At 46.0% G+C, this 27,675-nt stretch overlaps 1 protein-coding gene across 3 annotated transcripts in view; it reads right to left on the minus strand.

Moving 5' to 3' along the window:
* BSN (bassoon presynaptic cytomatrix protein) overlaps window positions 1–27,675 on the minus strand; it is an 88,637-nt gene that overhangs the window by 58,271 nt on the left and 2,691 nt on the right. For all 3 annotated transcript variants that reach the window (XM_030956544.1, XM_030956543.1, XM_030956542.1), the window contains exon 2: window positions 8,441–8,840. In XM_030956544.1, the coding sequence (XP_030812404.1) occupies window positions 8,441–8,740 (300 nt within the window). In that variant the 5' untranslated portion in view covers window positions 8,741–8,840. The remainder of the gene's footprint in view (window positions 1–8,440; window positions 8,841–27,675) is intronic.

Here is a 27,675-nt window from a genome sequence, read left to right on the forward strand (position 1 = left end):
AAGGCTTGAATTAAGATGGTGAGAAATACCTCTGCAGGCATGAACTGCTGTTCCACAAACACCTCACTGCATACACAGGACTGCTTTCAGAAATCTCTGAGGCTTTTCAGCCCACCACGCTATGTAAATCCCTTTTTAGCATCTAAATGTGACCATGGCCAAGAGACAGGGCCAGGAAGAAGCAAGGTGGTTCATTGTGGTGGGAGCCCACACAGCTCTAAAAATAGCACTGGTGATCAGCTAAATTCAAGTTACAAGAGGCACTGACAAGATGCCACCACCTCTGTCTTTAAGGACCAGACAGACCTTGCATGTCACTATAATTCAAGGTGGGAAGAGCCATGTCACAACATCTCCTGCGCTGGGGTTGTCCCACTGGGCACCCCTTGCTGCACCAAAGATGCAGACCTGGGACAGCGCCGTAGGGGTGGGTGCAGAGCGGGCGCTAAAGCGCCTGACACCCTCCGTTACAACCACCCTGCTCTCTGCAGCTTGTAGAAAGACCGTAAATAGGAATGAATTCAGCTAGGATTAACTCAATCCCCATCAAAGCACTGAAAGCTCTTGAAGTTTCCTCCTAAGCGCTCCCCGAGGCAGCGCAGCGTTCCGGCAGCAAACACACATCACAAACCGGAGCGCGCAGGCGAGGGCTGCACAGCCCTGCGCAGCTCCTGCTCTCGGGGCTGCGGCGTGTGCGCCAAGAGGAGCTGAGGGACTCAAACACTGAGAGAATTCACACACTCGACCGGCAGGAAAACCTGGAGCAGCACCCGTGTCAGCAAAATATCCCCATCCACCACCACGGGCTGTAAGGGATCTTATCCCTCTGCCCGGGGATGTTCAGGAGCAGGGAAGGAAAGCAAGCAGCCGTCACAGCAAAGCTCTCAGAGAGACAGGGAGCCGCTGACTCGGTACCCTGCTCCACTATGGAAAGCTTGACAGCCGTTTCCGATCCTCAGCTGGCTTTTCTTTTTAATGATGAAGTGATCTGGGAATTGGAAGCCAGAGGAAAGCCATGTCTCATCCAAGCAAACAGCTTGTTGTAACTTAATGTACCGAGGGAAGGAGGGCGCGGGGCGGCGGCGCTCAGCCCGTGCGGCTCGCTGGGCTCGGCATTTAGCGAGCGGCAGAAAGGAGGCCACTTCCCATCCCTCGGGAGGGCTCCTCTTCGCTTGCAGTTGTTTTAATTACCCCTCTGCACCGCAGCATCGCTCCAGCCTGCGGGAAGCCACGCTCTCCCGTGCCCTCCGAACAACTGAACATGTCACCACAGCCCCGGCTGCATCCCCGCGGCTCGGCCGAACCTGCCGGCAGCGGACAGGACCCACCCTGAGCAGCACCAGCCCCCTCAGTCACCAGCAAGCGTTTAGCCGAGATCTTCTCTGACATTTTCTACCAGCGAATTTTGCATTATTTGAATCATCCACGCAGAGCACAGCAAAAGGCGGCACATTGGGAGAAAGAGCCAGAATTACTCATGAGCTTTTTCTTTTCACGGGCTCTAACTTAAATTGTGATCTGTCAAAGAGATGAGTCGCTCATCATTGTGGATGGCTGGGAGAAGCTCCTGCTCGCTGTAGCAGGGGCCAAAAAGGCAAATCAGCCATTTCTAAGTACAAAGGCTCAGCAAGAGCAAGTGTGCTACTCTCCAGCTCCATTTGAGTTGCTTCATTCAGTGTTAATCACGCCATTAAAAAATTAAAGTCCCCCAAGGGATAACAGACACATCCTTGACTGCAACGCTGCAGATACAGGATGGAACACCTGGTGTAAGGATAAAGGGATTAAGAGGTGAAGGACGAGGGTGAGGAAGGGCTAAAACGTGGCAAATATGCATACACATACAACCTGTTAGTTCAGTGTGATAAATCCCATGTTCCTATCAATATTTTCTCACCATATAAAAATTCACAGAATATTCCGTGCAGCCACAAAGAGCAGATTTTTAGTGCCCAGCTCACAGGGTTCTCGTGAGGAGAGCTGCAGGGCAGAAAGCACTGGTCCCCCCTGCCCATGGGGCAGATGCTGACCTCAGATACCGGGATGGAGCAGCCCTGTGGCAGCAGATGAGGCCAAGCATCCCTGCCCAGGCAGCTGCAGCCCAAATTGCTGTATCCTTAGGAGAAGGTAGCAGGCATGCCAAGCCCCAGCTCCTGCAAACAGCATCACCCACTGTCCATGCAGGTCACTGCTGGCTGAAGCTCTGCTAAAAACAAAGAAAAAACTGGAATCAAACACATCTCACTCCTATTGCACAGCAGGATCCAATGGAAAATTTCTCCCAGATCTGCAATGTAATGCCAACGACAGATTTATTTTTACAGCTATATGGTGAAAGAGGATGATCTCAAAAGACAAATTATTCTAAAATGGGCAACTTGACTCAGCAACACAGGGGTCTGGCTGAAAATAGGGTACAACCTACCATATATACACACAAAAAGCTAACACCACAGCAGAGCAAAAACACTGCTTGCCCGAGGGTGTCCAGGGGTTTGATCTGATCACAGGAGGAAAAAACACACCTCTGAACTTGCTGACAGGTGAACACAAGGAAGGACAACTGCTGACAGAGCCAGCCCCACCTCCCCACAGACACCATAAGCATGACACCAGTGTGAAATGCCCCAAGAGATGATAGACTAGAGAAACATTTATTTTTCAGACTCAACACCTTTTCTTTAAAATGAGAGGGAACTATAACCTCTAAACAGAGCCTGTGTTTATCCATGAGCACAGTAATACAGGTGCAGGACATGCAGGACCACACACGTGCCAATGGCTGAGGCTGGAGGTGCTTCATGGCCAGGAAAACAAACACTTCCTGAGGTCCCAGGGGCAGGAGAAAACCTCGTTGGCTTTGCCTTGTTCAGCTAGAGAAGAGACTGTGTAAATGTAATATCACTGTCACAGCTTATCCTCTGCCATCCCTCCCATTGCAATGAGCTACATCCAACATGGAGTTGATGCACCCAGAGGAAACTTAGAAATTTAGGAAATGTCATGCCAGCATGGCCCCATGGCTTCTCAATAAAGATCCAAAGAGGTGAAGAACACTTTGGTTGCTTGAAAAGGCAGGGAGAAACATGGGAGATCAAATTTCTCACAATACTCATGTTTAATTATCTATCAGAAAGTAGATCCCTGTTTTCATCCATTCCTTCAGTGCTCAGCCCTGGTGAAAGCACTGATGCCAACAAGGATTCTACCCACACCTGCACAGCATCAGAGACCTGTGAATGTTTGGATGTTGAATGAATGACAGGTAGGAGAGGAGATGGGTGAGAGGAAGAGATGGGGATTCACTGCCATTAATAACAAACATTGGTTTAATGTAGAATTGATAACCCCCCATGCCTGCTAAGCACAGCCCTTGCCTTGCAGGGTTTCTGAACCAGTGGCCACTAGTCCAGCCAAAGCCGCCTGCAGGGTAAATCAGTTAGATTGGGCCCCTAACTCACAAATATGCTGGGTTTTACCAAAAATTGGACCAACATGGTGCAATGTGTACAACTGGGACAATGAACCAAATGAGAAATGGGGTCCTTTGAAAGCAGTGTAAGAAGAGCTTCACAATTTCAATATTTGAGTTTTTTTCAGTCATTTGCAAAATGACTGAGGTGATGCTGTGGGCAGGCACCACTCTTGACAGTACAGCCAGGTTGGAAAAGGCTTTGGACCACAGACCATTCCTCCAGTGCCAACAAGCCCCACTCCTCCCATCAGACATGCTCTGCATTGTGTCACCCTTCAGCTTCCCCCAACTTCTTTTTTCCACTTTACCCAAATTTTCTTATACTACTGAGCAGAAAACCATCTGCTGTGAGGTTATGACAGGATAAACACAGCCCTACACAATGCTCACATTATTTCAGTCTCATCTCCTCAGCTAATGGTCTATTTTCCATTAATACAATTTAAACATTTACTTAAAAACTTTAAATTATTTTTGTGGCTACCTCTTCTTGCTACAGATAACTCAAGAGGTGCTGAGAATTTTCTTCTCCTGTCAAACAACCCTGACCACTGTTGGGAAACCAACCAGCAAGTTTTTAATTCTCCTTAAGACTTTTTACGTTTCGCTTGCTGAAGGTCCGTGACCAAATGTTTGTGATGAGCTTACATGGCACAGAGCATTCAGGGAACAGATTTGCTCTCAAATATTTTAAATATTTCATAATTCATTATATTCATAGCATAAAAAGTACAAAGAACCTCTTCAATCTCCCTAAGTGGAGCTAAAAACGTGGGGCAGTTTAACAATTATAAGTATAAATATGGCCACAAATACAGCAAATAAAATCAAAACAGCTCGGGGACAAAAGCAGGGCCTTCAAAAAGAAATTTGGTAAAGAACACACATGTATAAACATGTTCCTTTTATATAGGGAGGTGCATCTGAATATTTATGAAACTGCCTCTAATAAACACCACTTCAAATTGAAAAAGGCACAATAGAAATGTAAGGCAGACAAGAAAGGTTTCCTATAATCCCAAGTGGTTCCAAGCAGATCTATTAGGCAGCCAGGCATTTTGAGTTTCATTTCAGCCCTAACTAAAGCACACGTTTTAATGCTGTGCTGCTGCTCTTGATTAAAATCAAACTCAAGTTCCTCGTGTTTTTGGTTTAGTGCTTAGGATGGTGAGAAAACAAATTAAAAGAAACCAAACAAATTTTAAGAGAAGAACTGAAGAAGAAATTAATTTATCAAATTAGCAATGTGCAGCAGCACTTCAAAACCCCAGAGAAGCAGAAAGGATGCCTGCAGGTTACTCCTTATGATACCAAACAGAGCAAATCCAATCAGATGAACATGCTGCTGGATCAGTCAGGCGAAAGCCACAGGAGCGGCAGAACAAAGTGCAAGATGTATAAAAAGAGGATTTTCTAAACCTATTGTACTGGTTTGAAACTGAGCTATTCCCCCTGGAGGAGATGACAGCATCACTGGTATGGTCCTGCAGAACAAGCTGTCCAAAAACACCCTCAGAGACAACACAGAGGAAAAGTAGAAAAAAAGTTTTAATGAGAAATTAAAAATCATACTAGAACGTGAAAGCTGCAATGTTGCACTTAAAATAACACATCTCCATTCAAAAACCTATTTTCTGCACAGGACTGGAAACAAACTGCTAGGTTTTAGCACGTTATTTCAAAACTTGTTGTCTTTAATGGTGCCACCATTGCTCCCTGCTTGATAATTCCCTTTCCTTGCTTAAAATAACTGTCTATGGCAAGAGCACTGACCTTCAGGAATAAGTGAATGAACAAGGAAAGCAGCTCGCCAGCACACGACCAAATTGAAAACTATGACAGCAGCTATTTCGGGGCATGGGATGAACAGAGGGAACAATATAATTATCTACATGTAAAATATGAGTGACACCAGCAGCAGACAGGAACTTCTGTTTGCCCAGTCTTGTGAAACAAGAACGAGCTGCTACTCAAAGGAATAAACAGACAGTGAAATAAAAACCCCAAAAAGAGATTTTGTTTTTCTCAGCAAGCGATCAACTCAAGATGCCACAGAAGCTGATTGCTTCGTCAGCACAGAAATTCATGACTTGCTTTTAAGATAAAATGACCATCAAGCCAAACAAAAAGGAATAAAATAACAGCCAAAGAAAAATAGTGTTTCAAAGGGAATTATGTGCTTCTGAGAAGAAGGTATTACTGAAGTACAAAGTGAAGGTGGTGCAGTCAACCCTCCTCTGAAAAATCTGCTCTTGGAGTTGAAAGTGGCAAGATAGGGCTTGATGGATTACAGCTCATACACAAAGTCTATTATTTTCTTTAAATATATATTACAAAAAGCTATTTTATGCTATGGATATATATACAAGTAAAAGACTAATGAAAACAAAGTGTTTATACAAGATTTATATTTATATACAACTCTCAAAACAGTTTGAGAGATCATTATGCCAAACCAGCCCTGCAGCTCCTACCTCACCATGCCAGTGGTTTCTGGCAGTTCCACAGATTGCACAGGAGAGGATGTACCAAGCAAAACACAATTTTGGTTTTCTTGGGTTTGATTTGCTTAGAAAATGTGGTATTTTTGATGATTTAATCCTGCTAGAGAGCCTTGAAAGCAGAAAGAAGTTACAAATTCACATCTACTGCAGCACAAAGTGGCAGTATCAACTACACACACGAAAGTACATTCACAAGGAAATGCAAATAGAGAACACAACACCTCATGAGCAATGCTGTGCAGCCACCCTGCAGCACCTGCTGGGTTGGAGGGAGCAGACTGTGTGGATGTTTTCCCTGTGAGGGAAGGCAGTGGAGCAGCTGGGCCCAGCATGTCCACCTTTGGAAGGTTCCAGGACCCAGTGGGGTACAGCCTCGAGATCCCTTCCCTGCTTGCTGCTTTGAGCACAGGTTGGAACAGGAAACCTCCAGAGATCCTTCCCAACCCACCAAGACAGAAAGTACCCTTCCAGCTGCCTCCACTACCCCCCAGCAACAGCACCAGGATGCTTCAGGCACCTCTCTGTGTGACTCTGGAACAGCAGCACAAGGAATGATGTTGAGGAAAATGAGTCACACTTCCAACAAGGCAGCAACCACTGCTGCTCCCCCAGCCAGTCCATCACACGGGCTGCTAACATGAGCTGCAAACACTTCTCTTGGACAACTGTTTTCATCCTCCAGCTCCCACAACGACCTACTTACAAGTCATAAGGTTGCTTGCTGCTGAAATGCATATTTAAACTCAGGACAGACCAAAAAAACAACCTCTTTTTCCATTTCAGGTCCATTTTTTTTAATTTGATGTTTAAAAATGCTCTGCAGTCAAACACGTTTCTGAGGGCACAGAGACCTAGAGATGCCAAGAGCAAAATGGCCTAGAGCTGCTAAGCAGAGTCTCTGTGCACAGACATATTTTAATGTTGGTATCTGCAAGAGAGACTCGAGATAGTGCCCACTGTGGGTAAGCTCTTGGGGCAAAGCAGAAGAGACAAGACCAGAAACTTTGAAACTGTTGCATTTTTATTTTGTTATTTCCTTGTTCACTGATACTGTTCAGAGTAACTGGACAACTTCCAAGGCAATGCTTGGACACCAAATTAATGTTTGGCAAATGTAATTAAAAACGAAATTTATAAGCAAAACAGAAAAGTGGCCCATGGCATTTCTTTGCAGGACCCTGAATTTCCACCTCTCTTTATTAAGATCTGAGACCTTATTCAGACCTTTGCAGAGGTAAATACCTGTGAAGTAATATCAGGAACCAGCTAGTTATGCATCATTATAGCAGGGGTATCTCCTTCATGGGGCAAGACTATTTACAAGGGCATGTAGTGACAGGACAGGGAGGAGTGGGTTCAAATTCAAAGAGAGTATGTTAGACTAGATAAAAGGAAAAAATTCTTTACTATCAGTGTAGTGAGGCACTGGAACAGGTTGCCCAGGGAAGCTGTGACTGTCACATCCCTGGAAGTGTTCAATGCCAGGCTGGATGGAGCTTGGAGCAACCTGGTCTAGTGGAAGGTATCCCTGCTCATGGGAGGAGGCTGGAACTACATGATCTTCAAGGTCCCTTCCAACCCAAACCATTCCATAACTCTATGATTTCTTCCATCAGGATAAAGGACTGGAAGGCAGGAGGTCCTCAATGATGTTTAGATACTGCTGTGTCTAGCATCAGGAGAAAGCATTATATGTTTACCACAAAATGGCTACTGGCAGTAAATCCTGGGTATCCAGGGGGCTTCAGTGCCTAAATCTTGTCTTATCAAGCACTGGAGTGGCACAGTTGCTTTCCAAAGTGCGGCTTTAAGTTTCTGTTTTAAGATGAGAAACCCCTGCGGTTTGGCTTTTAACAGCTGAAAAAACCATCCAATCACTTCCCACCCTGCGTGGAGATCTGTGACCTGAGAGATTGGCACAGGGAGCCCCTCACCTCAGCCAGCCCCAGCACCCACCCCAGCACCGCTGCCGGATCCGCCCCCAGAGCCCCGAGCATCCATCTCACACATCCCACGGTGGGAACGCTCCTCCCCCGGCACTGCCGCGTGTCGTGCACGACTCCTGGCGCTTCCCTCCCTGCGCCGAGCGTGACGCGGCTGGAACCCACCAGAACCTGCTGTGAGTCAGGGGCTGAGACACTCCTCACCTCAGCCTGCAGTGCAGCCCCCCTGCTCCCCTGCTTGCTGTCGAGTCCTTTGAAAATGGAGAATTCAGCCTAACTGTCTTGGTGTCCCAACAAAGACTGAGCGCTGGTAATCTACCAACCCCCTTCAACTAATTTATCTGCCCCATTTCATCAAAGTTCACATTATCACAATTATTCCCTTATTACCAGCAGAACCTTTGCTCATGGTGAATGCTTTGCAGCTGCCAAAAGCAAAGGTGCAGCTTCTGTGCTTGGAGAAAGCAAGAACCCCCCCGAAGCAGCCAGGAGGCTGCATGAGGAAGAGGAGGCATTACCTGGGTGAGGTGCGGGTTGGGGTTGAAGCCACACTGGTTGCAGACCTTGCTGTGACACTGAGTGCAGGCATTGAAGTTAGGCTGGCCGGGGGAGGAGGTGAGCTCTGTCGTCTTGCAGATGGGGCAGAGGGTGCTACTGGGGAGGGGGGCGATCTGCGGGACGGAGTAGGGAGAGGTGGGGGTGCTGCCCCGCTCCGGTGACACCGAGGGAGACCTCCCCGAGCCCTGGCTCCTGGCGTCCACCTGCAGCGTCCTCCGCGGCCCCTCTGCCGCCGCTGCAGGCTGGCCCCGGCCCCGCATCTCCCGGGGGCTCTGGGAGCTGCCTGCAGTCTGTGCGAGGGAGGGCGATGCTGACCGCTGGCCCCCGGCCTGCTCCAGCTGCTCCGGTCTCCTCAGCGTGCTGAAACACCATCAAAACACACAAAATAAGCCCAAGTTTCAAACATTTGTATGCCAGTTAATGTAGAAAACTGCTACAGCACCCTCTCCCCCTCAAAATCCCAGCTCAGCCAAGAAGGCACAGCAGAGCCCCACTGCAAAGTAGGGAAATTGCTCAGATCAGCAGAAGGATACATGTTACCTTACGAAACCAGGCGCGATTTCAAGCTTTCTCTTATATAACCCAGCGGCAGAGATGCAATTGAATTACTCGGTGTATTCTGAGTTGAACTTTAGTCAGAAAGTTGCACATAAAAACGTGTGTGAGAAGTTTGAGAAGCTCAGCCTCCTGCCAGCCAGGGCTCCCAGCACTTCTCCAGCACAAACCCACTGGAAGAAGCAGCCGTGACTCTGCTTTGCAGCCTGCAGGGCCCTTTCTGCAGGGACACGACCAACACGCACTAAACTGGCTTCTCACAGCCTACTTTCACAAGTGGCTGTGAAACCAGAGCCTATTTATTAAAGGAAAACCCCTCCAGAAGCCTAATGGAGGCAGGAGAACTACTTGTACTTCCTCACCTGTCAGGCAAAACCATGCAAGTCACAGGTGAAAGCAGCTAAAGGCTTCTTTCCCAGGGGCCACAGCAGTGGGAAATCAAGAGAGAGCACGCTGGCTCCCCTTTAGTAATCAGCACTGAAGTGGCAAACACAGACAACAGGGATTTTGTGGGCTAGCTGCCCCCAGCTGAACCCTCTTCTGGGTGATGTGAGTCTTGGCTGAGCAAAAAAAGCCAGCTGGGATGACTCTGGTCACCAGGACAGGGTGATGAAACCTCCCTGTGAAACCACAGCTACTTACAAGGAGCAACCCTGAGGTTGGCATCGCACCCACTGCTGGTTCTGCAGCAGTCCCATAGCCTGTGTAGGATGCTCAGCACCCCACAGTGCTGAGGGATGCTCCTGGCCATCCCAAGGAGCTCTGGAGCAGCTCCAGCTGCAAGAGCTTTGAGCTGTTGTGCTGCAGTGCACAGCATGACAGCCTGCACACCCTCCTCCCATGTGGTTTCAGGGCAGGCACCCTGTAATGTGCTGCTGATGGATCACAAGTGCACAAGAATGAATCCACGATGGAAGATACTTATCTAATTACCAAATAATTTGGTCCATATGCTTATCAGTAATGCCCACAAATATTTCTCAAAAAAGCAGAAGCCCTAATGCCCTCACTACCTGTGATCTACAGCTGTTTAAGGAAAAGTATTACTCAGAATCTCAAATTTAATACATTGTTGATTTACCCAAGCAGGGTCTGACCTTATAAAGGTTTAAAAAGGGAACTTAAATGCATAAAACTAATGAAATTCAAAGTGCATGTTGCCACAGTAATAGGAAGTCGGATGAAAATAAATAGTAAAATAGCACTTTGGGAATACTTTCCGGCTGCAGGTTGAAACCCACTTCTCTGGAGAAAGAATCACAATAATAATAAAGCAAAGCACTAAGGGAGAGAGTGATCTGTTCTAGACTGAAGAGAAAATTGCTCCTGGCCCTACAGTAGCACCTGCCATGAATGTTGTTGGCATGTGCTGCTCCTCCATTGTTAGTTCTGACACCCTTCAGTTCAGATTTGGGGTTTGACTCCTGATGTCAAGGGCTGCAGAGCTACTGCCTCATAAAACACATAAAACCATCTGTAGCTGGTGGAGATTGGAGAGCTCAGCCCCAGACACCAGAGGGAAGTACTGTCAGAAAGCAAAATGCACCTTCTCACTTAAATTTAATATTTCTATAAAACCCTCAGCATTTATGTATTAGACACACCCTCTCCTAATGGTGTATTAAACAACTCTGAAATAACATTATATGGTCAAATAAATAATTGTTGTTTGGAAAAGCAGAATGGTTTTCTGCCCAGAGAAGCTGTGGCTGCCCCATCCCTTGAAGTGTTCAAGGCCAGGATGGATGAGGCTTGGAGCAACCTTGGATACTGGAATGTATCCCTGCCCACGGCTGGGGGTGGAATGAGATGGTCTGTAAGCTCCCTCCCATCCCAAACCATTCTGTGATTCTATTCCACTGCAAATTTTAAAATTCAGGGGTTTTCCCCATTTGATATGAAAAATACTTGCAACCAGTAAGAATTCTGACTCCATCAGGGAGCTGGCAGATAACACACAGACAAGTTCAGATTTCCTACCCAAAACAGCGTGGCTCTCTTGGAAATACAAAAGCCCATGAGGAACAACATGCCAGGTGCTGTTATTTTGCCCTGAGTCTCACTGCTGGCACATAAGACAGAGGAGGGTGGTTGGATGCTCACTGTCTGGCAGGTCAGTGCTGCTCCAGAGATGCTTTCCCAGACTGGGCTCGAGCTCCCTCCCAGCTCCCTGCACTTTCTCAAGTGCTAAGTAATGCTGGGCACCACCTCCATCCCATTCCCAGCAGCAGCTTCACTCCATGCACTTCTACCAACACTGCATTTATTTATTTTATAATTATCCAGGATGCCTCAACCCCCCTGTGACACAGGCTGTGCTGTCTCTCACTTGCACCAGTTGAACATACCCGTGAAATTTTAAGACCAGAAGAAATCATCTGGTCTGTCAAATACAGTAACTCAATCCAGGAGAGATGCCTCAGGAAAGAACATGAGAATAGTCATATGGAATCAAACACAGGCCCACGCTCACTGCATCTTCTGCAAGGATGATCCAATATTTGTATGATTTGTACCCATCTATGAAACCTTTTTTTTCCTGTTACAAAAGCCCAAACTGCAGCTCAGCCCTCCTTTGGTTTTTTTACAGGCTTTATCTCTGAGTTAAGTAGCACTGGGTTGCTAACCAGTTCCAAAGAATTCCTCCCAATTCCACTAGAGTGTCTATTAACAGTTAAATTGGAATGCCTTAATAAGGCAGGATTTCCTCTGTCTGATGGGGGATGTATTGATTTTGCACTGCCCTAATTGCTGAATTAGAAATATTGGGTGATACAGAGTCCAAACTCAGCTGCACTCTCTGTTACCAATGGAGTAATAATTTTGTACAACTAAAGAATATAAAGTGTTTGACTGAGTGTATTAACAATTATACTGTTAAAGTTTTCATTTATGATATCCTATGAATGCTTTTTATCACAAGAAGGGCAGGCAGGCAGCTCTACTCACCTGCCCGCAGTCACTGGGAGGGTGGGCAGCTACTGTTTCCTTTCTTTTTTCATTGTTTTTAAATTGAAAAATTGTGTCTTTCTTCTTTCTTTCTAAAACTCCCTCCATTTTCCAGCACAAAGTTAAGTAACAGAAATTAACTCTCAGCTCCATGAAAGAGAAGTGGTAAAGCTGCAAGGTTGCTGCCACAGAGCCCAGAGCTAAAAATCATCCTGAGACATTAATTCATATCCAGCTCTGCCTCTCCATCAGATACTTCTGATTAAAAGGCCCCAAAATTCCCTAATTCCACTCAGGAACAGACATGGATATGAAACCAGCCTTTCTATTTAGGGCTGACACAACACCCGGGGAGGAGATGGATAAGTACTGAGAGGGAAGAGCTGCCCAAGATGATCAGAAGCATGAACAGCATAAGGAAAACCAAGGGTCAAAGGCATTCACCACAAAACCAAGCTCAGCAGTGTAAGATGTCACAAGCACCTCAGATTTTTTATGCCTCATTTTTTCCCTAATGTAAAAATAACATTTTTGCATTAAAATTACAAAAATTGAGAAAGCTTTAAAAACAAAGTCCTACTTACAGCCAAAACAAATGTTAGACTGCTTGCTGGTTAATATTTAATTTCAGAAAAACATGATTTGTCCTAAACCAGACTTTTGATGCCACAGCAGCACCAGGGAAAAGATGTCAGCAGCATCAGTGGAGATAAAAGCAATGCAATGACATAGCACTGGTTTACAATTCTCTGCCAGCAAATTGGTACAGCTTTCTTATTTGGGAATTCCCAGGTAAAGTCAGGGTCTGTAGGAGGGAATTGCTCTAATTTAACTCAAGTGGGTTCATCAGTGCCACTAAATTTTACAGGCAAGACCCAGGCTTGGAGCCAGCATCCCAAGAGATGTCAACAGACCCTTTTTCACCAGAGGTGCTAACTTGGGAGCAATAACCATCACAAGGTAAATGTCAACACTGTTAATGTCTCTGCTATAAAATCAAGCAATAACAATATTACACAAAATCTACATGCACAGCTGGTAAATCAAGTCTTGTTGACTTGTGTGGGAAAGTTCAAGAGACAGCATTGGTTTTCACCTGATTTATTGGTTTTTGTCTAATTTCACATCCCTGCCTTGAGCACACTGGCCACATCCACCTGCTCAGCTGCCACAAAACTCTGGCAGTGATTGCATCCACAGGAGCTTGGCATTTGTGGTCTGAGTAAATCCTTCAGGAACTGCAGCCCTTCTGTGCAACTGAGAAACACGGATTGCATCCCTTCCTCTGCCGGTGCTAAGGGAAATGGGTCCTTGCTTGCTGGGCAACTGATCTAATTACTGCATTGTAGTAGATAAAAACCATGAAAATGAGTGGCAATGTCATCATTATTTTAGAAATTTCATGCCCTGCTCAGGCTTTTCAAAGATGAGCTGAGTTTGTCCATAGAAGGGAGCTCCCAGCTTCAAAACCAGATCAAAAATCAGCAAAATGAGGACAATCAAGTCTTTTCTAATAGTAGGAAAAAAAAAGAGGGAAAACTGGGTAAAAAAAGAGGGAAAATTATTGTTATCTGCAATAAAACCAAGGGGATGAGCAGCAAACAACTCAAGATAAAGCATGAAGAGAGACATGTGAAGAGGCCCAAAAGAGGGAGGCTGGGCTGACCAACAAGAATTAGAGCTGCTCAGCTACGAGCAGAGATTTGACCTAGTTGGTTTGACTGAAACCTGATGTGAACATCCACATGACTGATTTTAAGAATCACTGAGTATAACCTATTTAAAAAAAAAACCAGGTAGCTAAACAAGCAGGCAGTTGTACTCTAGGTCGAAATGGCACTGGGTTTGACTTGGAAAGACATAATTCTAAATGGTTATGGGTTGGCAAAGAAACAGCATGGGATAATAGCAAATGTTAGCTGGTATACACTGCCTGTCAGCAAGTCTGACTAGAAAATAGGACAACCCTTTTAATAAATAAACAGAAAAAGAAGTGTCTGATGTGGAGGGCTTTTGGTTTCAGCTCTGTGCACTGAAAATCTCACACTAGTGATGCTCAGATATACCCCAAGCCTGGGTGTTCTACTGGGGGCAGCTTGTAGCTCTAAAAAGTCCTACATCCAACACAGGGAATCCTGCATCAGACTCTGCTTTGACAAAGAAAAAGCCCCCAGCAGTTACAGAATTAAGCACCTGCTTAAATCCAAGTGCCCCTAAATTAATTACACTGATGTCCATGCAGAAAGAGAATCACTCTGGAAATGGATGGTTTAAAAACAGTGAATGCCACACAGCTGAAATCAAAATAGAAAATATGAAATGGTGACTAGAAACTGTCAGGGAGTATTTTATTAGATGGCAACAGAAGCACTCTTGTGAAAGGCCACAGTGCTTAATGACTTGCTTTTGTGAGCAGTGGAAAAACCCTGTTCTCCTGCAGCTTTGTGCTCCAGGGTTGCCTTATCCCCATCAAATAAGATGCAGCTTCTGTCAGGCATTTTCCTGGTGACTGAGGCATCCCTAAAGCTCATCTCCTGATGCTGGCAGTGTACTTGAGCTCCTGCTTCCACCTCATCTGGTAATCATGCAGGTCCTTAACCTCCACCCTCATACCTGTTCTCATAAATACAGAGAAATGTGATAGTCTTGACTCCTCTGCCTCACTGTTACACCCTGCTGGAGCTGGGCTTCAAGGAGGGGCTGCCAGGCAGGTGGTGGCACAAGCCACTGGCAACCAACACACCAAACTAACAGCCTTCCCCAGGGGTGGTGCTGCCGTGGGTGAGCAGTGCTGCATGCACGGTGGCCCTGCCAGCTCCCTCCTCTGGCCCTGGCTCTGCAGGAGATAACACACTAGAGCTGCTGCTGGTTTTGCCCTTTGTTTGAAATGCCATGCATGGCAGGGTAACAGGAACCAGGAGATTTCCAGTTTACCCAGCCACCACAAACCAGTTGTTCTCCATCTTAGCACCACGTCTAGTTCAACCCAGAATCTGCAACAGGAGAACACATCAATGTCACTCTGGCTGCTGCTCTGGCAAGCACGGCTGTTGAGAGGCATCTGCCATCTTATTAGCTGAATCCTACATACCAGGAGAGGGGTTTATGACTGATTTAAGCTCTAAATAAGCATTTACTTGCTTATTTTCATTCCTGCACAACTGCCTTTTTGTAAAGGTTTGTGAATCATTATCATTTGCAGTTGGACTAAATGATCATTGAAGGCCCTTCCAACTCGAAATACTTTATTTTCATCCCTATTTTATTCTGTTCTGTTGTTTACCATTCTAATTTTGCTACGTGGCAAGCAAATACTTAATTTGCACCTTACTTAGCCCTGGTTGAGCCAAGAGTAATTTCCCTTGGAGCACTTTGCAATATAAAACCAGAGCAATGGCTGTTCCTGCTCACCAGACCAACATCCCCAGACCTCTCCAAAGAACCCCAAGGTCAGATGTCTGTTAGACACCCTATACAGACCATAATGAACATGTGCAATTAAATGCAAGGCAACTGATCCCTATAGAGTCCAGTGCAGCCTCTATGAACCCCAAGACCTGAACTGGAGTCAGGGCAGAGTTTTGCATCTCTCACGTGAGCTCTCACAAGCCAGAAGGTTGCTGAGTGACCTGCAGACCACCCCATGCCGCTCTGGGGAGCTGCTCTTTCAGCTGCTGATGCCTGAAACGTGTGGCCACCACTGTCAGGATCTTGGCCAAACCCTTCAGAGCCAAAGGCAAACGGGCCTGACAGAAGAGTTGGCAGGTAATGATCTCAGTCCCATATATATCAAAGAGATCACTTTTAAGATAGCTTTACAGGAGCAGGCACTATAAAGGTCCAAAGGTTTGAACAGGGTCTCCTTTTAAAATGATAAAATTGTTACTGAGAACATTAATGATCTTGAACTTCAAAGCATTAAAAATATCCCAGGGGTAAGTGCAGTGTCCAATATTCATTCTACTTCAGCGACAGGGAAAATCTGTTTCCTCTGTGATAGCTGAAAACTACATTTAAATCTTCCAGAGACAGAGTAGATGCCACCTCTTGATCAAAATGCCATCAGCTGCAGGGTGTGAGAGGAGCTGTACAGCTCAGTGATGAGAACCAGGGCTTCACTGTGCCTGGGATGAACACAGAGATCCTAGAAAGGCTATGGGGTATCTAATCCCTCTCTGCCTCTCTCTGGGCACTTAGGAGGTATCTGGAAGATCAAAGACAAGGAGGAACATCACCTCAGCCAGTGAATGGGGGCAGTTGGAAGGTCAGCTTTGGACCTTCAGTGCAGGTGAAGCCTTGGAATCTTTAGGAAGACTTGGAGGGACGGGAGGCATCAGTCACCCCAGCTGCTGGACCTGAGGACACTGCTGAAGGGGAGGATGCTCAGCAGGTCTGGGGTCATTAAGTGCCCCTCATTTAGCATTAATTCAGGTGATGCTGAGGGTGGCCATGCTGCAGGCTGCACAGGAAACTGAGCTGCTGCCTGCAGAGCTCCTCTCCTCTTTACTGCAGGATTTAGAAGGTCTGCAATGAATGATGAAGAGCTGTGCCACAGAGTTATGGCCCTGCAACCAATACCAAGGAGCATGTAGGGAAACAGCAGCTAAAACAGGGATAAAGGTCCCCAGGAGCCACGGAGAGGTGTGGGCTGGAGCCATCTCTTCAGTCTGATTTCCACTCAGCTACTCGATGCGTTGCCTCCATATCCTTCCCTGTACAACTGATTGCTATGAGCAAGTCATTTATGTGTGGTAAAATTACATAAAGGAGCCATGACAATCTAGCAAGTACTGTGTGCAGCAGAAAAGATGAGGATGCTGGGGAGAGTACCCCAGGCAAGGAGCAGCCACTCCCCTCAGCCTTGATGCACTCCCATCCTACATCTGAGCTCTGGCAATGAAAGGGTGGAAGAGCTGATTGCTGCAGTCACGCTTAACTGAAGGCCTTTGTCCCAGGAAAGCCAACACCATGAATTACTGCTCTGTATTTACGAAATGCCAGCAAAGCTGAAAGATAAACCATGGCATGAAGCTAAGGAATTTTTATGGCACACGGCTGGTGAAAGCTTATCTTGTAAATCTATGATTATAACCCACGCCCGCCCTCGTTGAGAGCCTCTCTGATTTTAATTAGCAGCGACACAATTTTTTGTTTAGTTCGTTAGTTATTCCCTAAAGCAATGCAGAATGAAGCTACCTGCTCTGGACTTAATCCTGTGACAGGAATGTGCCTGCTCTGAGGAGCCAAACCTGACACACAAACTTTCAGCAGCAGTAACAGACTTGGCTTCGATCTATTTGCAGGACTGGGGAAAAACACAGAAATTCACATGATTACTATAATTTTCAGAACAACCGGGAAATAAAGAAGAGAAAAAGTGAGAAGGTTTGTTAGAAAGAAATTAAAAGCAGCAGGTGGAAGGGTAACAAAGGGAAGTTTCCATGGCACCTGTTAGCAAAACATGCACTGTCAAGAAAAGGTTTAAGACAAGGCCATAACACAGCAATATCATTAAACAACCAAGCTACAGGAGTAAAAGGCAATACTTAGTATGAAAAATCATCTCAAGTGGGAGAATTGTTAGGATAAAAATCTAGAAAGAAAGGGGAGAAAGAAAGAAGTAATAGAAGATGAAGAAATAAGGGGAATCCTTCTTATGGGTTAATAACTTATCAGGATTTAGGACACCAAGGATAGAGGCAGATGGTCAGGTTTTCACAAGCAGAGGTGCAGGATCTTGCCATGGGATAAATGGGATATTCATAAATGGCTTGGGAAGGAGGGGGGATAAAGAAAGGACAAGTTTGCTGAGCCATGGAAATTTATTCAGCATATTCAAAGCTAAAGCTGAATGCAAAGAGCTGTAGAAGGCTCTCCTGAACTGGATGTCTCGAAACACCATGGCAGGTGAAATCCAAGGTCAAGAAATGCAGAGTGAGGCACAGAGAACAACCATAGCCACATGTAGTGATGGGTTCTAAATCAGACACTGATACTCTGCAAAGAGTTCTGCAAGCCATGTTGGACCATTCTCAGAAAACATCCATTTAATGCTCATCAACAAATATAGAACAATCCACCCCAAAAAATACACAATTAAGTTATTTTGGGAAAAACGCATTTTGGAAAGCAATTCAAAGAGAAGAGCAAAGGCAGCCTGTTCCCTTGACTTGCTTCTGGCTTCCTTCCCCACAAAGAGTGGCACCAAGGTCTGGTTTTGCAATTCTCCCTTTTGCATTCAGGCTTGACTCTGTCCAGGAGCTGGATGGATTCCTGCAGGTGCTGGCTGGCTGCACAAAACGAATCCAACACGAGCACCGTTCATCACGGGTGGGCAAAAAAGGGTCAATCCAGGGGCCTGGTTCCAACATATCAACATCTCCAGTCATGTCCACACCACACAAGGGTCCCCAGACTTCTACCTTCCACAAGAAGTTGGTTTTCAACCACTAAGAAACTGGGAAGACTGCAGGGCCCTTCTTTTGGACGAGTTCCACCCATGCTCCAAAATTAAAATCTTATGCAAAAAATGTATCATTATCCATCTCCATGACAGCTTGAGTCAACCAAACTCAGCCCAGAATGGAGAACATTCATTCCAGGCATAAAAAAAAAGGAAGATCCATCAGAAAGAGAAGTGCTGTTAAAAAAGAGGCAGTAATGACAGACCAGAAAGAAACTGGTTTGTATTTTTAGAAAAAGGAAAGAAAAACACAGTTAAAAAGCAATTTCCAGGAGAGGAAATCAGAGTGCCATACTGCAGAGAGACAGGCAGCTCCTGGTGACTATGCAGCAACCAAAAAATCCTGACTTTGCACCCTCATTTATCTGAGCCTGGGCAAATGAAACAAAGCACCTACATTTTTGTGTGTGTCTGTGAAAAACCATAGCATTTTTATCCATCCTGCAGTTCGTGTCTTTGCACCTCTATGCATTTTGGCTACTCATAATAGTCCCTTTACCTCTTCCCCAGGCCACTTAGGTCCTTAATTCTATTTTTTTGTTGTTGCTTCAGGTTACCAGGAGAGCAGATATCCGAGGTGTGGAAGAGCAATCAAGAGATCATTTGGGCAGGGACTGAGGAAACAGCCATCAACTGGTCCCCCACAAAGAGCTCCAAATACAGCACATGTGGAGGGGTACATGGAAAAACTGATGAGCCCACATTTCCCTGTGAGGAGGAGAAATCTGTGTCGAACACAGCCAGATGCCTTTAAACAAAATCTTCACAACAGGTTATGTTTCTCAGAAACACTTCTCAGCTGCAGAGGTTTCTCCCTCCCTGACATTCCCCACACCAGCTCACAGGGTCCAAAAATGTCTTTTATTTCAGACTGTGGTTGCAAGTGCCTGGTGGGACACTGCCCGGGGACTGGCACTGGATGGGCTCAGTATCAGTGTTTTTGTGTCTTAGATTTGCACTTTCTGGTTTTCAGAGAAATGAACTGGAATGGAAAACCAAACGCAGAATTATGTTTTTATGTGTAAAAGTCATTATTCACAACAGGAAAGGTAAAGGAAACCCAAGGAACAATACATTACCAATACTGTCAGAGACACCATCAACTTCAATATCTCAAGCTGTTTAGTTTAAATGTACTTTTGAAATAAAAGACTCTGAAATTCCCCTGCCAAATTCTTTATAGGATCAAAGGAAAACATTTCTCCAGCTTCTGCAACTCTTTGAGGCTCCTTGTCCCTGCCTGCATTTCCCTGCTGCACGTACCTCAGCCCAGAACATTTGTCCCCAAAGAGATGGAGGCATCTGCATATTTGATGTATCTGTCCTTGCAGAACCCTCGGAAGGCTTAGCTTGGCAGAAATGGCAGCAGGTAAAATTTAAGGCTGAGAAGTTTAGTTGGGAAGCGAAGCAACTTTTAGACACGTTGAGAAGCAGAAGGCACTTTATTCCTACCCAGAGCAGCTGGTTGGTTTTTCTTTGTGTATTTCAAAGAAAAAGAAAGGTGTGATAATTTGTCAATTCAGAGTGTTTGGGTCTATATTTTCACTTAATAATAAATCAAAATTAAATAGATAATCATGGAGATGGGTTGGATGAAACTGAATTGTACGGCCAAGAGGAATCCTATCCTAATCCATTAACCAGTGCTTAACATCCATTAACAATGCAGGAGGAGGAGAGCCTGGAAGATGAGGAAGGCAGATAAAATAAAGCAGAAAAGGGATGCCTAAGGAGACACTTCAGAGTTTCCTCCCAGAGGGATGTTTCTGGATGCCTTATTTTTGCCAGGTTGAGGTAATCAGTGGCACAGAATGTAGTGATAGGGATCATCTTTTCCACTCCAACAGGAACTGATGTTCTGTCATAACTGCAGTGTGTAACCAGTCAAAACCTCATCCAATACAGTGGTAAATGGGCTCTGAAAATCACCACCACCACAAAAAGTTCTATATAATACACTATATATAGTGTATTATATACACTATATATAGTGTATTATATAGAAACAACCTCTTTTCCTGGTGTGCTCCCCAGCTACAGGATTCCCAAGCAAAACATCCACAACTTACATACAGGTGGGCAAAGGAGAAGGCTTGGATATTTTTGCTCCTTGGGACTAGAGATCTGCCCTGAATACAAAGGATGGTGTGTTTTACAGGGATGAGAGCAGCACCCACCATCACCTCCTCACGTCCGCCGGCGTCAGGAGTATTCACGGAAAGCTGCCGCTGCCGCCCGGCCCCAGCACAATGTGCTCCAGCACTATCTGCTCCAGACATCTCACCAGCTCATATTAGAGCTGCTGCAGCCCAGGGATGTGTTTGAGACTGACAGCAGCTCCCTCACCCTCCCAAGAGCCATTCCCAGCAGAGGAGAGCGGAGAAGGTTTGAAAGGGCAGCATCCCAAAGGGCCGCTACCAATCCTTGCCCAGGGTGTTGAGAAATCCTGTGATGAGCAGGGAAGAAGAAACCCAAATTATGGTAGCTTATCGTGGGTGGGCAGGAGACAACAAAGCTTATGCATCTGAGAGAAAATATGGGAAAAATCTGCACACTTGGAGGACAGCATGGAGTTGTCTTTGTGTCCTACTGCTGGTCCTACAAGGACTACATTAATGGGTCTCAAACCTGGAACCCCATGAGTCTCAGACTGGAAATCAAAAATGCAACAGAAGTTCATAAAATCACAGAATGATTTGGGTTGGAAGGGATCTTAATGATCATTTCATTCCAACCCCCCTGCTGTGGGCAGGGACACCTGCCACTAGACCAGGTTGCTCCAAGCCCCATCCAGCCTGGCCCTGAACACTTCCAGGGATGGGGCAGCCACTTCTCTGGCAAGTTACCGCAGATGAACTGCTGAAGTAGCCTATAGCAAAATTAAAATGGAAAAAAATACATTTACTCCTTCCTGTCGACTCGGAGGTTGTTGCTGAGCACGATGAGAACAGTTCAGGCTGTGACCACCTCGGGTGTTTAAGCCAAGCAGACCAAACCCAGCCCAGCAAGGCAACAGGCACTGCTGGAACTGCAGCTGCAGCACAGCCCTACCTGCAAAGGCTGCAAACCAGCAGAGTTTACTCTGCCAGTTAACTGGGAGGTTAGTGTTAAAAAAAAAAAAAAAAAAAGGAGAGAAAAAACCCAACCAAACCCCAGTTTGTCTCCCTAAGAAGATTAACAGGTGCATTTAAAGAAATCAGGCTGTAGGCTTAATGAGAGAGAGGCAGCAAAATCCTAAATGTGAGACCTCCTACAGTTTTTCAGTCCAGCTGTACAATCAAATAATAGTTTATGTAACTAGGATTGAAATAAAATAAATTAAAAGTAATTTCATGTTTCATCAAAAGAAAAAGTACAGTTCGGAGTCAACATGGAAAAAGATCTAGTTCAGCCCCACATTTTCCCCAGCCTTTCATAAGCTTTGTACTATCAGCTGATTTGGGTTTTTTTCACACGACAAAGGCAAATTACCAAGTCCCTTAAGAACTTATTATACATTTCCAATTTTCAACCATTCCTATTTTATAACGCATACATTCACATATCTATAAGTGAAATGTTTTCTTTAGAAGATGAAAGAAAAAAAAACATGCTGTTTTTCCTAGGCTGCAATCTGTTTTTTGGTTAAATAATAATAAAAAAAAGGGTGGTTAGCAGCTACAACATGTCAGTCTTTGCAAGTAATTCCCACGCACAACTTCATCCTTTTGCAGACATGAAATATGGCAAAATCTTTTCGTACTCTTCATGTCTAGACTGATGAAGGAAGGGCACAAGATACCAACAGACTCTTTCTTCTACTGGAAAGCCCATGGCAGACCCATTTGGGTCTCAGGTGGGTTAGAGCACCAAACCCCTCAGGATTCATTCAATAGCTGAAGACACATCTCACACTGACTTCATATCCTCATACAACTTCTGAGGATGAAGCAACCTGAGAAGCACTGAGATCACGCCAGAAGAGATTGCATACTCCAAGCATCTCCTAACAGAGCTAAAAATCCATAAATAAAGGGAAATTTCAAAATAAATCTCCCTATTTGGGATGCTACAACCCTCAGGACTGGTCCTGCAAAGAGATGTCCACCGGAACCAGGCTCTGAGCCTCTCAGCAGCTGGAAAAGCCCATGAGCCCCCAAGGCCAGGAAAGACTCAAGACAGGCTAGAAAGCAATGTTGCACTGGTATGCAAGGAAACAAAGAGAAAAAAAGGTTCAGGGGCTGCTCTCAGCTACTGACATCTGGCCTCTGCAAGTGTCCCTGCCATGTAAGGCTGGATCGAGGAGGTCCTGCCACCCTTGGACATCCTGGCTGAAATGCAGGATTTGGCCACATCTAAACCAAATGACATTTTGATTCATGGTGATTTGTCTTCTACATCTGTCAGAGGAGCTGTAAAATCCTCATCTGAAAGCTGTTCAGCGTGGGAAACTGCTTTGTCATGTCTGAGAGCCTGTGGTCCCTGTCAGGTCCTGGAACTGAGTGAAGAGCAGTTAGTCACACATGCCCAAAACCCCTCAAAATTCTGCAACATTTCCCAAGCAGCGTGGATGGGTTTTCTATGCAGCATCTGCTTGCTCTAAGTTCAGTTATAGCTATCAAAACCCTCCAAGAGGACAAGAAATGCTCTTCTCACGAGGACCTACACATGACAAGAGAAGAGGTCCAGGTGGCTCTAAGGTCCCCCTGGAGCCTTTTCTTCTCCAGACCAAACACCCCCAGCTCTCTCAGTCTGCCTCCATAAGAGAAGAGTGTCTCATTTAGGATCTCAGTCATTACCTCATTAGTGGGGGTGTGATGGGGTGTCTAATGGTGTCTACCAGCAAGTAATGGCCGAGGTTTCCCCCAGGCCTGTGCTTCCACCTTTCCCCAGCAGTACCTTGCACAGCACACTGCAGTCACTTGGTTCTTGGACAGCTGTGCCCAGCCCAGGGAGCACTAGCAGTCTCCACATGGAGATGTTCATCTTCTTGCTCTAGGGAGAAGGTGTAAAGGCACTTCCTTCCTGTGCTAAGGACAGGGACAGGAGAGAGGTCTGGGAACAGACAGGGCAGGAGAGGGGTTTGTGTTGTAGCTCCTCTCAGAAGATGCCTAACACTCTACTGCATTAAATATACGAACATTTTTCTTCTATTGACAGTGACCTAGAAACACAACTAAATCATTTTTGAAAAAAGAGAATGCACCCAAACTATTTAATCACATCTTCAGGGGGGAATGAAGCCAGTAAGAACAGCTAATCTGCTGCTCATCACAGAAATTATAGTTTTGGACTGAGGGCAACTTTGTATATTCAGAGGCGACAGTTTTACTTAAACCTTCTGTGATCATATATCCCATTATTCCATCTGGTAAACTGCTTCTACACTTATTTATGCTCACTCTGAACACACATTTCATTACCATTTGGCTAGCATAGGCCTCTGAACTGCAGAAGTGTGTCTTTGCTAGCCATCATAACCATCTTTGCCACCCAGTGCCAGCAGCCAGGCTGGAGGGCGCATTCCCTCCCCATCTCCAGCCAAACCATGGCACTTACACAAATAATAAGAGAAAACAAAATAAAAATTGCATTCAGAGGTGCTTTCCTTGACTTGTCTCTGGGGAGCTCAACACGGGCAGGGAGCTGCTGCTTCCTGCCCTCCCAACCCACTGTCCCGTCTCTTAATGGGGCTGGGGTCTCTCTTCAATATCAAACACACACTAGGAAAGCTGCAGAGGCCAAGAGTGAGCAAGACACCACCATCAGTGTAGCTAAGTCATCTTTGTATTAAACATGAGCAGAGCACCTCATGAACACCCCTTCCAGCCATGCCATCAAGCCCAGGCCAGCATTAATAGGGTCCAGTGATGCTGATTGCTCCTACAGGCTCCTAAATAGCCCATTAGGGGTGCTGGGCGCTCTCAGAGAGGAGCCAGCTCACCACATTCATAAAACCTTCCCAGCACCAGTGACATGAAAAGCAATACGACGTGCTCATCGATGACTGACAGGCTGCACAGCAGCACCTCGGGGTCATGCCGGAGCTTAGCACCTCCAAGCACGAAAAAAGACAAAAAAACTTGCTCGTAGGAATACTCGTGCTCATAAACTGATACAAAAATAACAGATCTGTCATTCAAACAGACATTTGAAAACACAGTGATGGCTCAACAGCGACGATCCCAAATTCAAGATGAATAACAGTTTATGAAGTGTGGGACCAGGATGACCATCAGCACTTGCTGTCACTCACAGACCAAAAAAGAAACCCAAGGAACATCCTGTAGCAGCAGTGCTCAACAGCAAAGTCCACATGATAATGTTATTGTCACATTTAGTGAAAAACTCTAACGCCTTAGCCATGAAACTGTTTGATCCTACTGAGCTACCTGCTCTTGTCTTGGGAAGCACTCTGCACCCTGACTGCCTGTCCCATCCTTCCCAAGGGGCACCTCATACACCAGGAAATTAGCATGATGTTGGAAAAGGATTGCTGGAAAAACACCCTGGGCCAGCCCCAGTGCCAGCCCCAGCCGGGGAAGCGGTGAAGACGGCTGTACAGAGAGGCTGTGTGGCAGGCAGGCTGTGGTGTTCTGCCAGTCCAGATGCACATCAAGTATTCCCCAAACTCATATACACTGCAGGAATATGCCACAGCACTGACTATCTGTTTGCACTGAATCGGAGACATGATGGGAAACATCAAATATGTGCTTGATTCACACAGCAGAGAAAAGAAACAGCTTTATTGCAGCATGCTGGAGAAGCAGAAGTGGAAAGGCAGAAGCCAGCTCAACATGAGCAACAATGCGGAGGGACCCACCAGCCCCAATGGATGTGGCCACTTGAGCTGCAGCTCCATTCCTGAGCATCAGCAGAAGAATCAGGATAGTTTGGGTTGGAAGAGACCCTAAAGATCACCTAGTTCCCATCCCCTGCCATGGGCAGGAACACCTTCCACTAGAAGGCTGACCATCAGCACTCAGCTTTCCAGTGCAAAGGAAGCGGCCCCGCCATAGCTTCCAGTTGTACCAGAAGAAGCCCAGGACTCCTCCAACTTTTCAGCCAACACAGCAAAGGACATTACTCCTCCCAAATTCTTCTATATCCTTTCTGGGCAGAAGTGGACACTGCAGGGACATCCCCAGGAGCCCCTCACCCAGCAAAAGTGAGGGGTAAAGATCCACCATCCAGGCTGGATCCCGCAGTGAGAAACCCCAACCTGTGAGGCAGACTGCAAATCTGTGTATTTGTTTTGGAAATAAAGGCATTAATAATTGATGCCAAACACTGTGAATATTGATGAGCACGTTCCCAGAAGAGGTTTTGGAGTTACTTAAGCACCCAGAATTGTGCCGTCTGGATTCAGTGGCCTAATGGCTGCTGTCAGAGCAATCACAATACGCAAAGCACTGTGTCACAGCCAGCACCGCCTGCCCATCATGAGAGAAGATAAATTGATGCCCAATGGGGTATTTAACACCACAAATATTTTGATTTGATCCATCATGTACACCATTTTCTACTCCTTTTACGTTTTGTTTTGCTCGCCCAAGTTTAATGATCTCAAAACACTGCCTATCTGTTCTTCCCCTCCTCGCTCAAACCCAGCCTCAGTTCCCTCCTGACCCTCCAAATGTCTTGCAGTAAATAAACTAATGCTCAATAAGTGCAGAAGCATGGCAGGCTTTTCCAGACTGCCAGTCCATGGCTCAGCCAGGGAAAAAACCTATTTTAATATTTGAGGAAATTCCCAGCAATGCCTCTGATGGTGATGCCTCTGCCCCATCCCGTGCAGGGCTCAGAGCCTTTGGGGAGAGCAGAGCATGGAAACGAGGATGGAGCTGGCTCTCTGGGCTCTCCAGGTGAGCGTGAGCCCTCTCCACAGCCTGACTTCCCATCACACAGTCTGGTTTTATTTCTAGCACAGTCATATGAAAATGGGCATCGACTGCTTATTTCTGCAAGCTTGGGAAAAGTGCCCATTTAAAAAGAAAGAGGCAAAGTTGCTTTTTTTTAAACAATTATCTTTATACATGAACTTCTTATCTCTCATTGTGATAGTACTTTATGGCAAGTAAACAAGCACACTCAAGTGAGCTACAGAGAAGGTAAAAGGGAACATCCAAACTGCAATGGTTTGTCCAAAGTTTCTCTGATTTAAAGGGCTTTCTTTCAGTTCTGTTTCTCCTATGCTCTTCCCTATCACCAGATTTTTTACTTCAAGCTCCATCACCTGCCAAACAGAGCCATGCTGAATGTACAGCAGGGTAAACAGGATCAGTACTTGCCTTGCCACTGTTCCAAGCCAAGGGAAGGCTCTGAGGGAGCTCACAGCCCATGCCAAAGGTGCTACCACACAGTACTGGAAATATTCCCTCTTGGTTGCTTCAAGACCTTCAGCTCACAGCCTATCTTGAGGCTTAAGAAATACTGGGGTATGACCCACAGTGTGGAAAACAAAGGTCCTGGCACCTCTGCCAGTGTGCCATGGGAGCAAGCTCCCTCCCAGCCTCTCAGCCTGCAGCCCGCCTGGCTGCCTGCAGTGTGCATCACCCAGCTCCAGAGAAACAGCGGTGCTGACAGCACTGCTGCTCCCACAGACAGCCCCTGAATTTGTGGCTGGTCATCAATGCTTCCCAAGAGACTGCCCCTCTTCCCCTCTCCCATCCTTCAGTCTGAGCTCATGCATCCAGGTGTCAAAAAGAGCCTTTTACAAGCTCCATAGCTGAGCAGCAGAGAGACCAAAAACCTGAATGAATCCAGCAGAAATCAGGCACATACAGTCAGAAGCAGCAATAAAGTCTTTCTGCAGGTTACCAGGAAAACCAGCCATGTAAAGCTCAGTGCCCCAAGCTACAGTTCTGAACTTGGGATCATCCCTGCTCCGCCACCCAAGCCTTTTTCCATCCATCCATCCATCCATCCATCCATCCATCCATCCATCCATCCATCCATCCATCCATCCATCCCATGAAATGAGCTTGTCCCTTCTGCTTAGGGGGTGTCTCTGGAGGAACAGACTAGAACCTGCCAGTCCAAAGCTTTCTGTCCACATTCATCAGCAACCAATCTGAGTTCCTTTGATCCTACAGGTTAATGATGTCTCCTTTCAGGCTAGAAGCTCTGTTTGTCTGACCAGACCAGCAGCAACCCTGCCCTCCCTCCCCAGATTCAATCTCTCCTTGCTGGAGTACCAGAGTCAGGCACAGCCTCCTCAGGTGAGATTCCAGCAGCTCCCTGCAC

This window comes from Camarhynchus parvulus, chromosome 12 (assembly GCF_901933205.1).
Source record: "Camarhynchus parvulus chromosome 12, STF_HiC, whole genome shotgun sequence".
Lineage (NCBI taxonomy): Eukaryota > Metazoa > Chordata > Aves > Passeriformes > Thraupidae > Camarhynchus > Camarhynchus parvulus.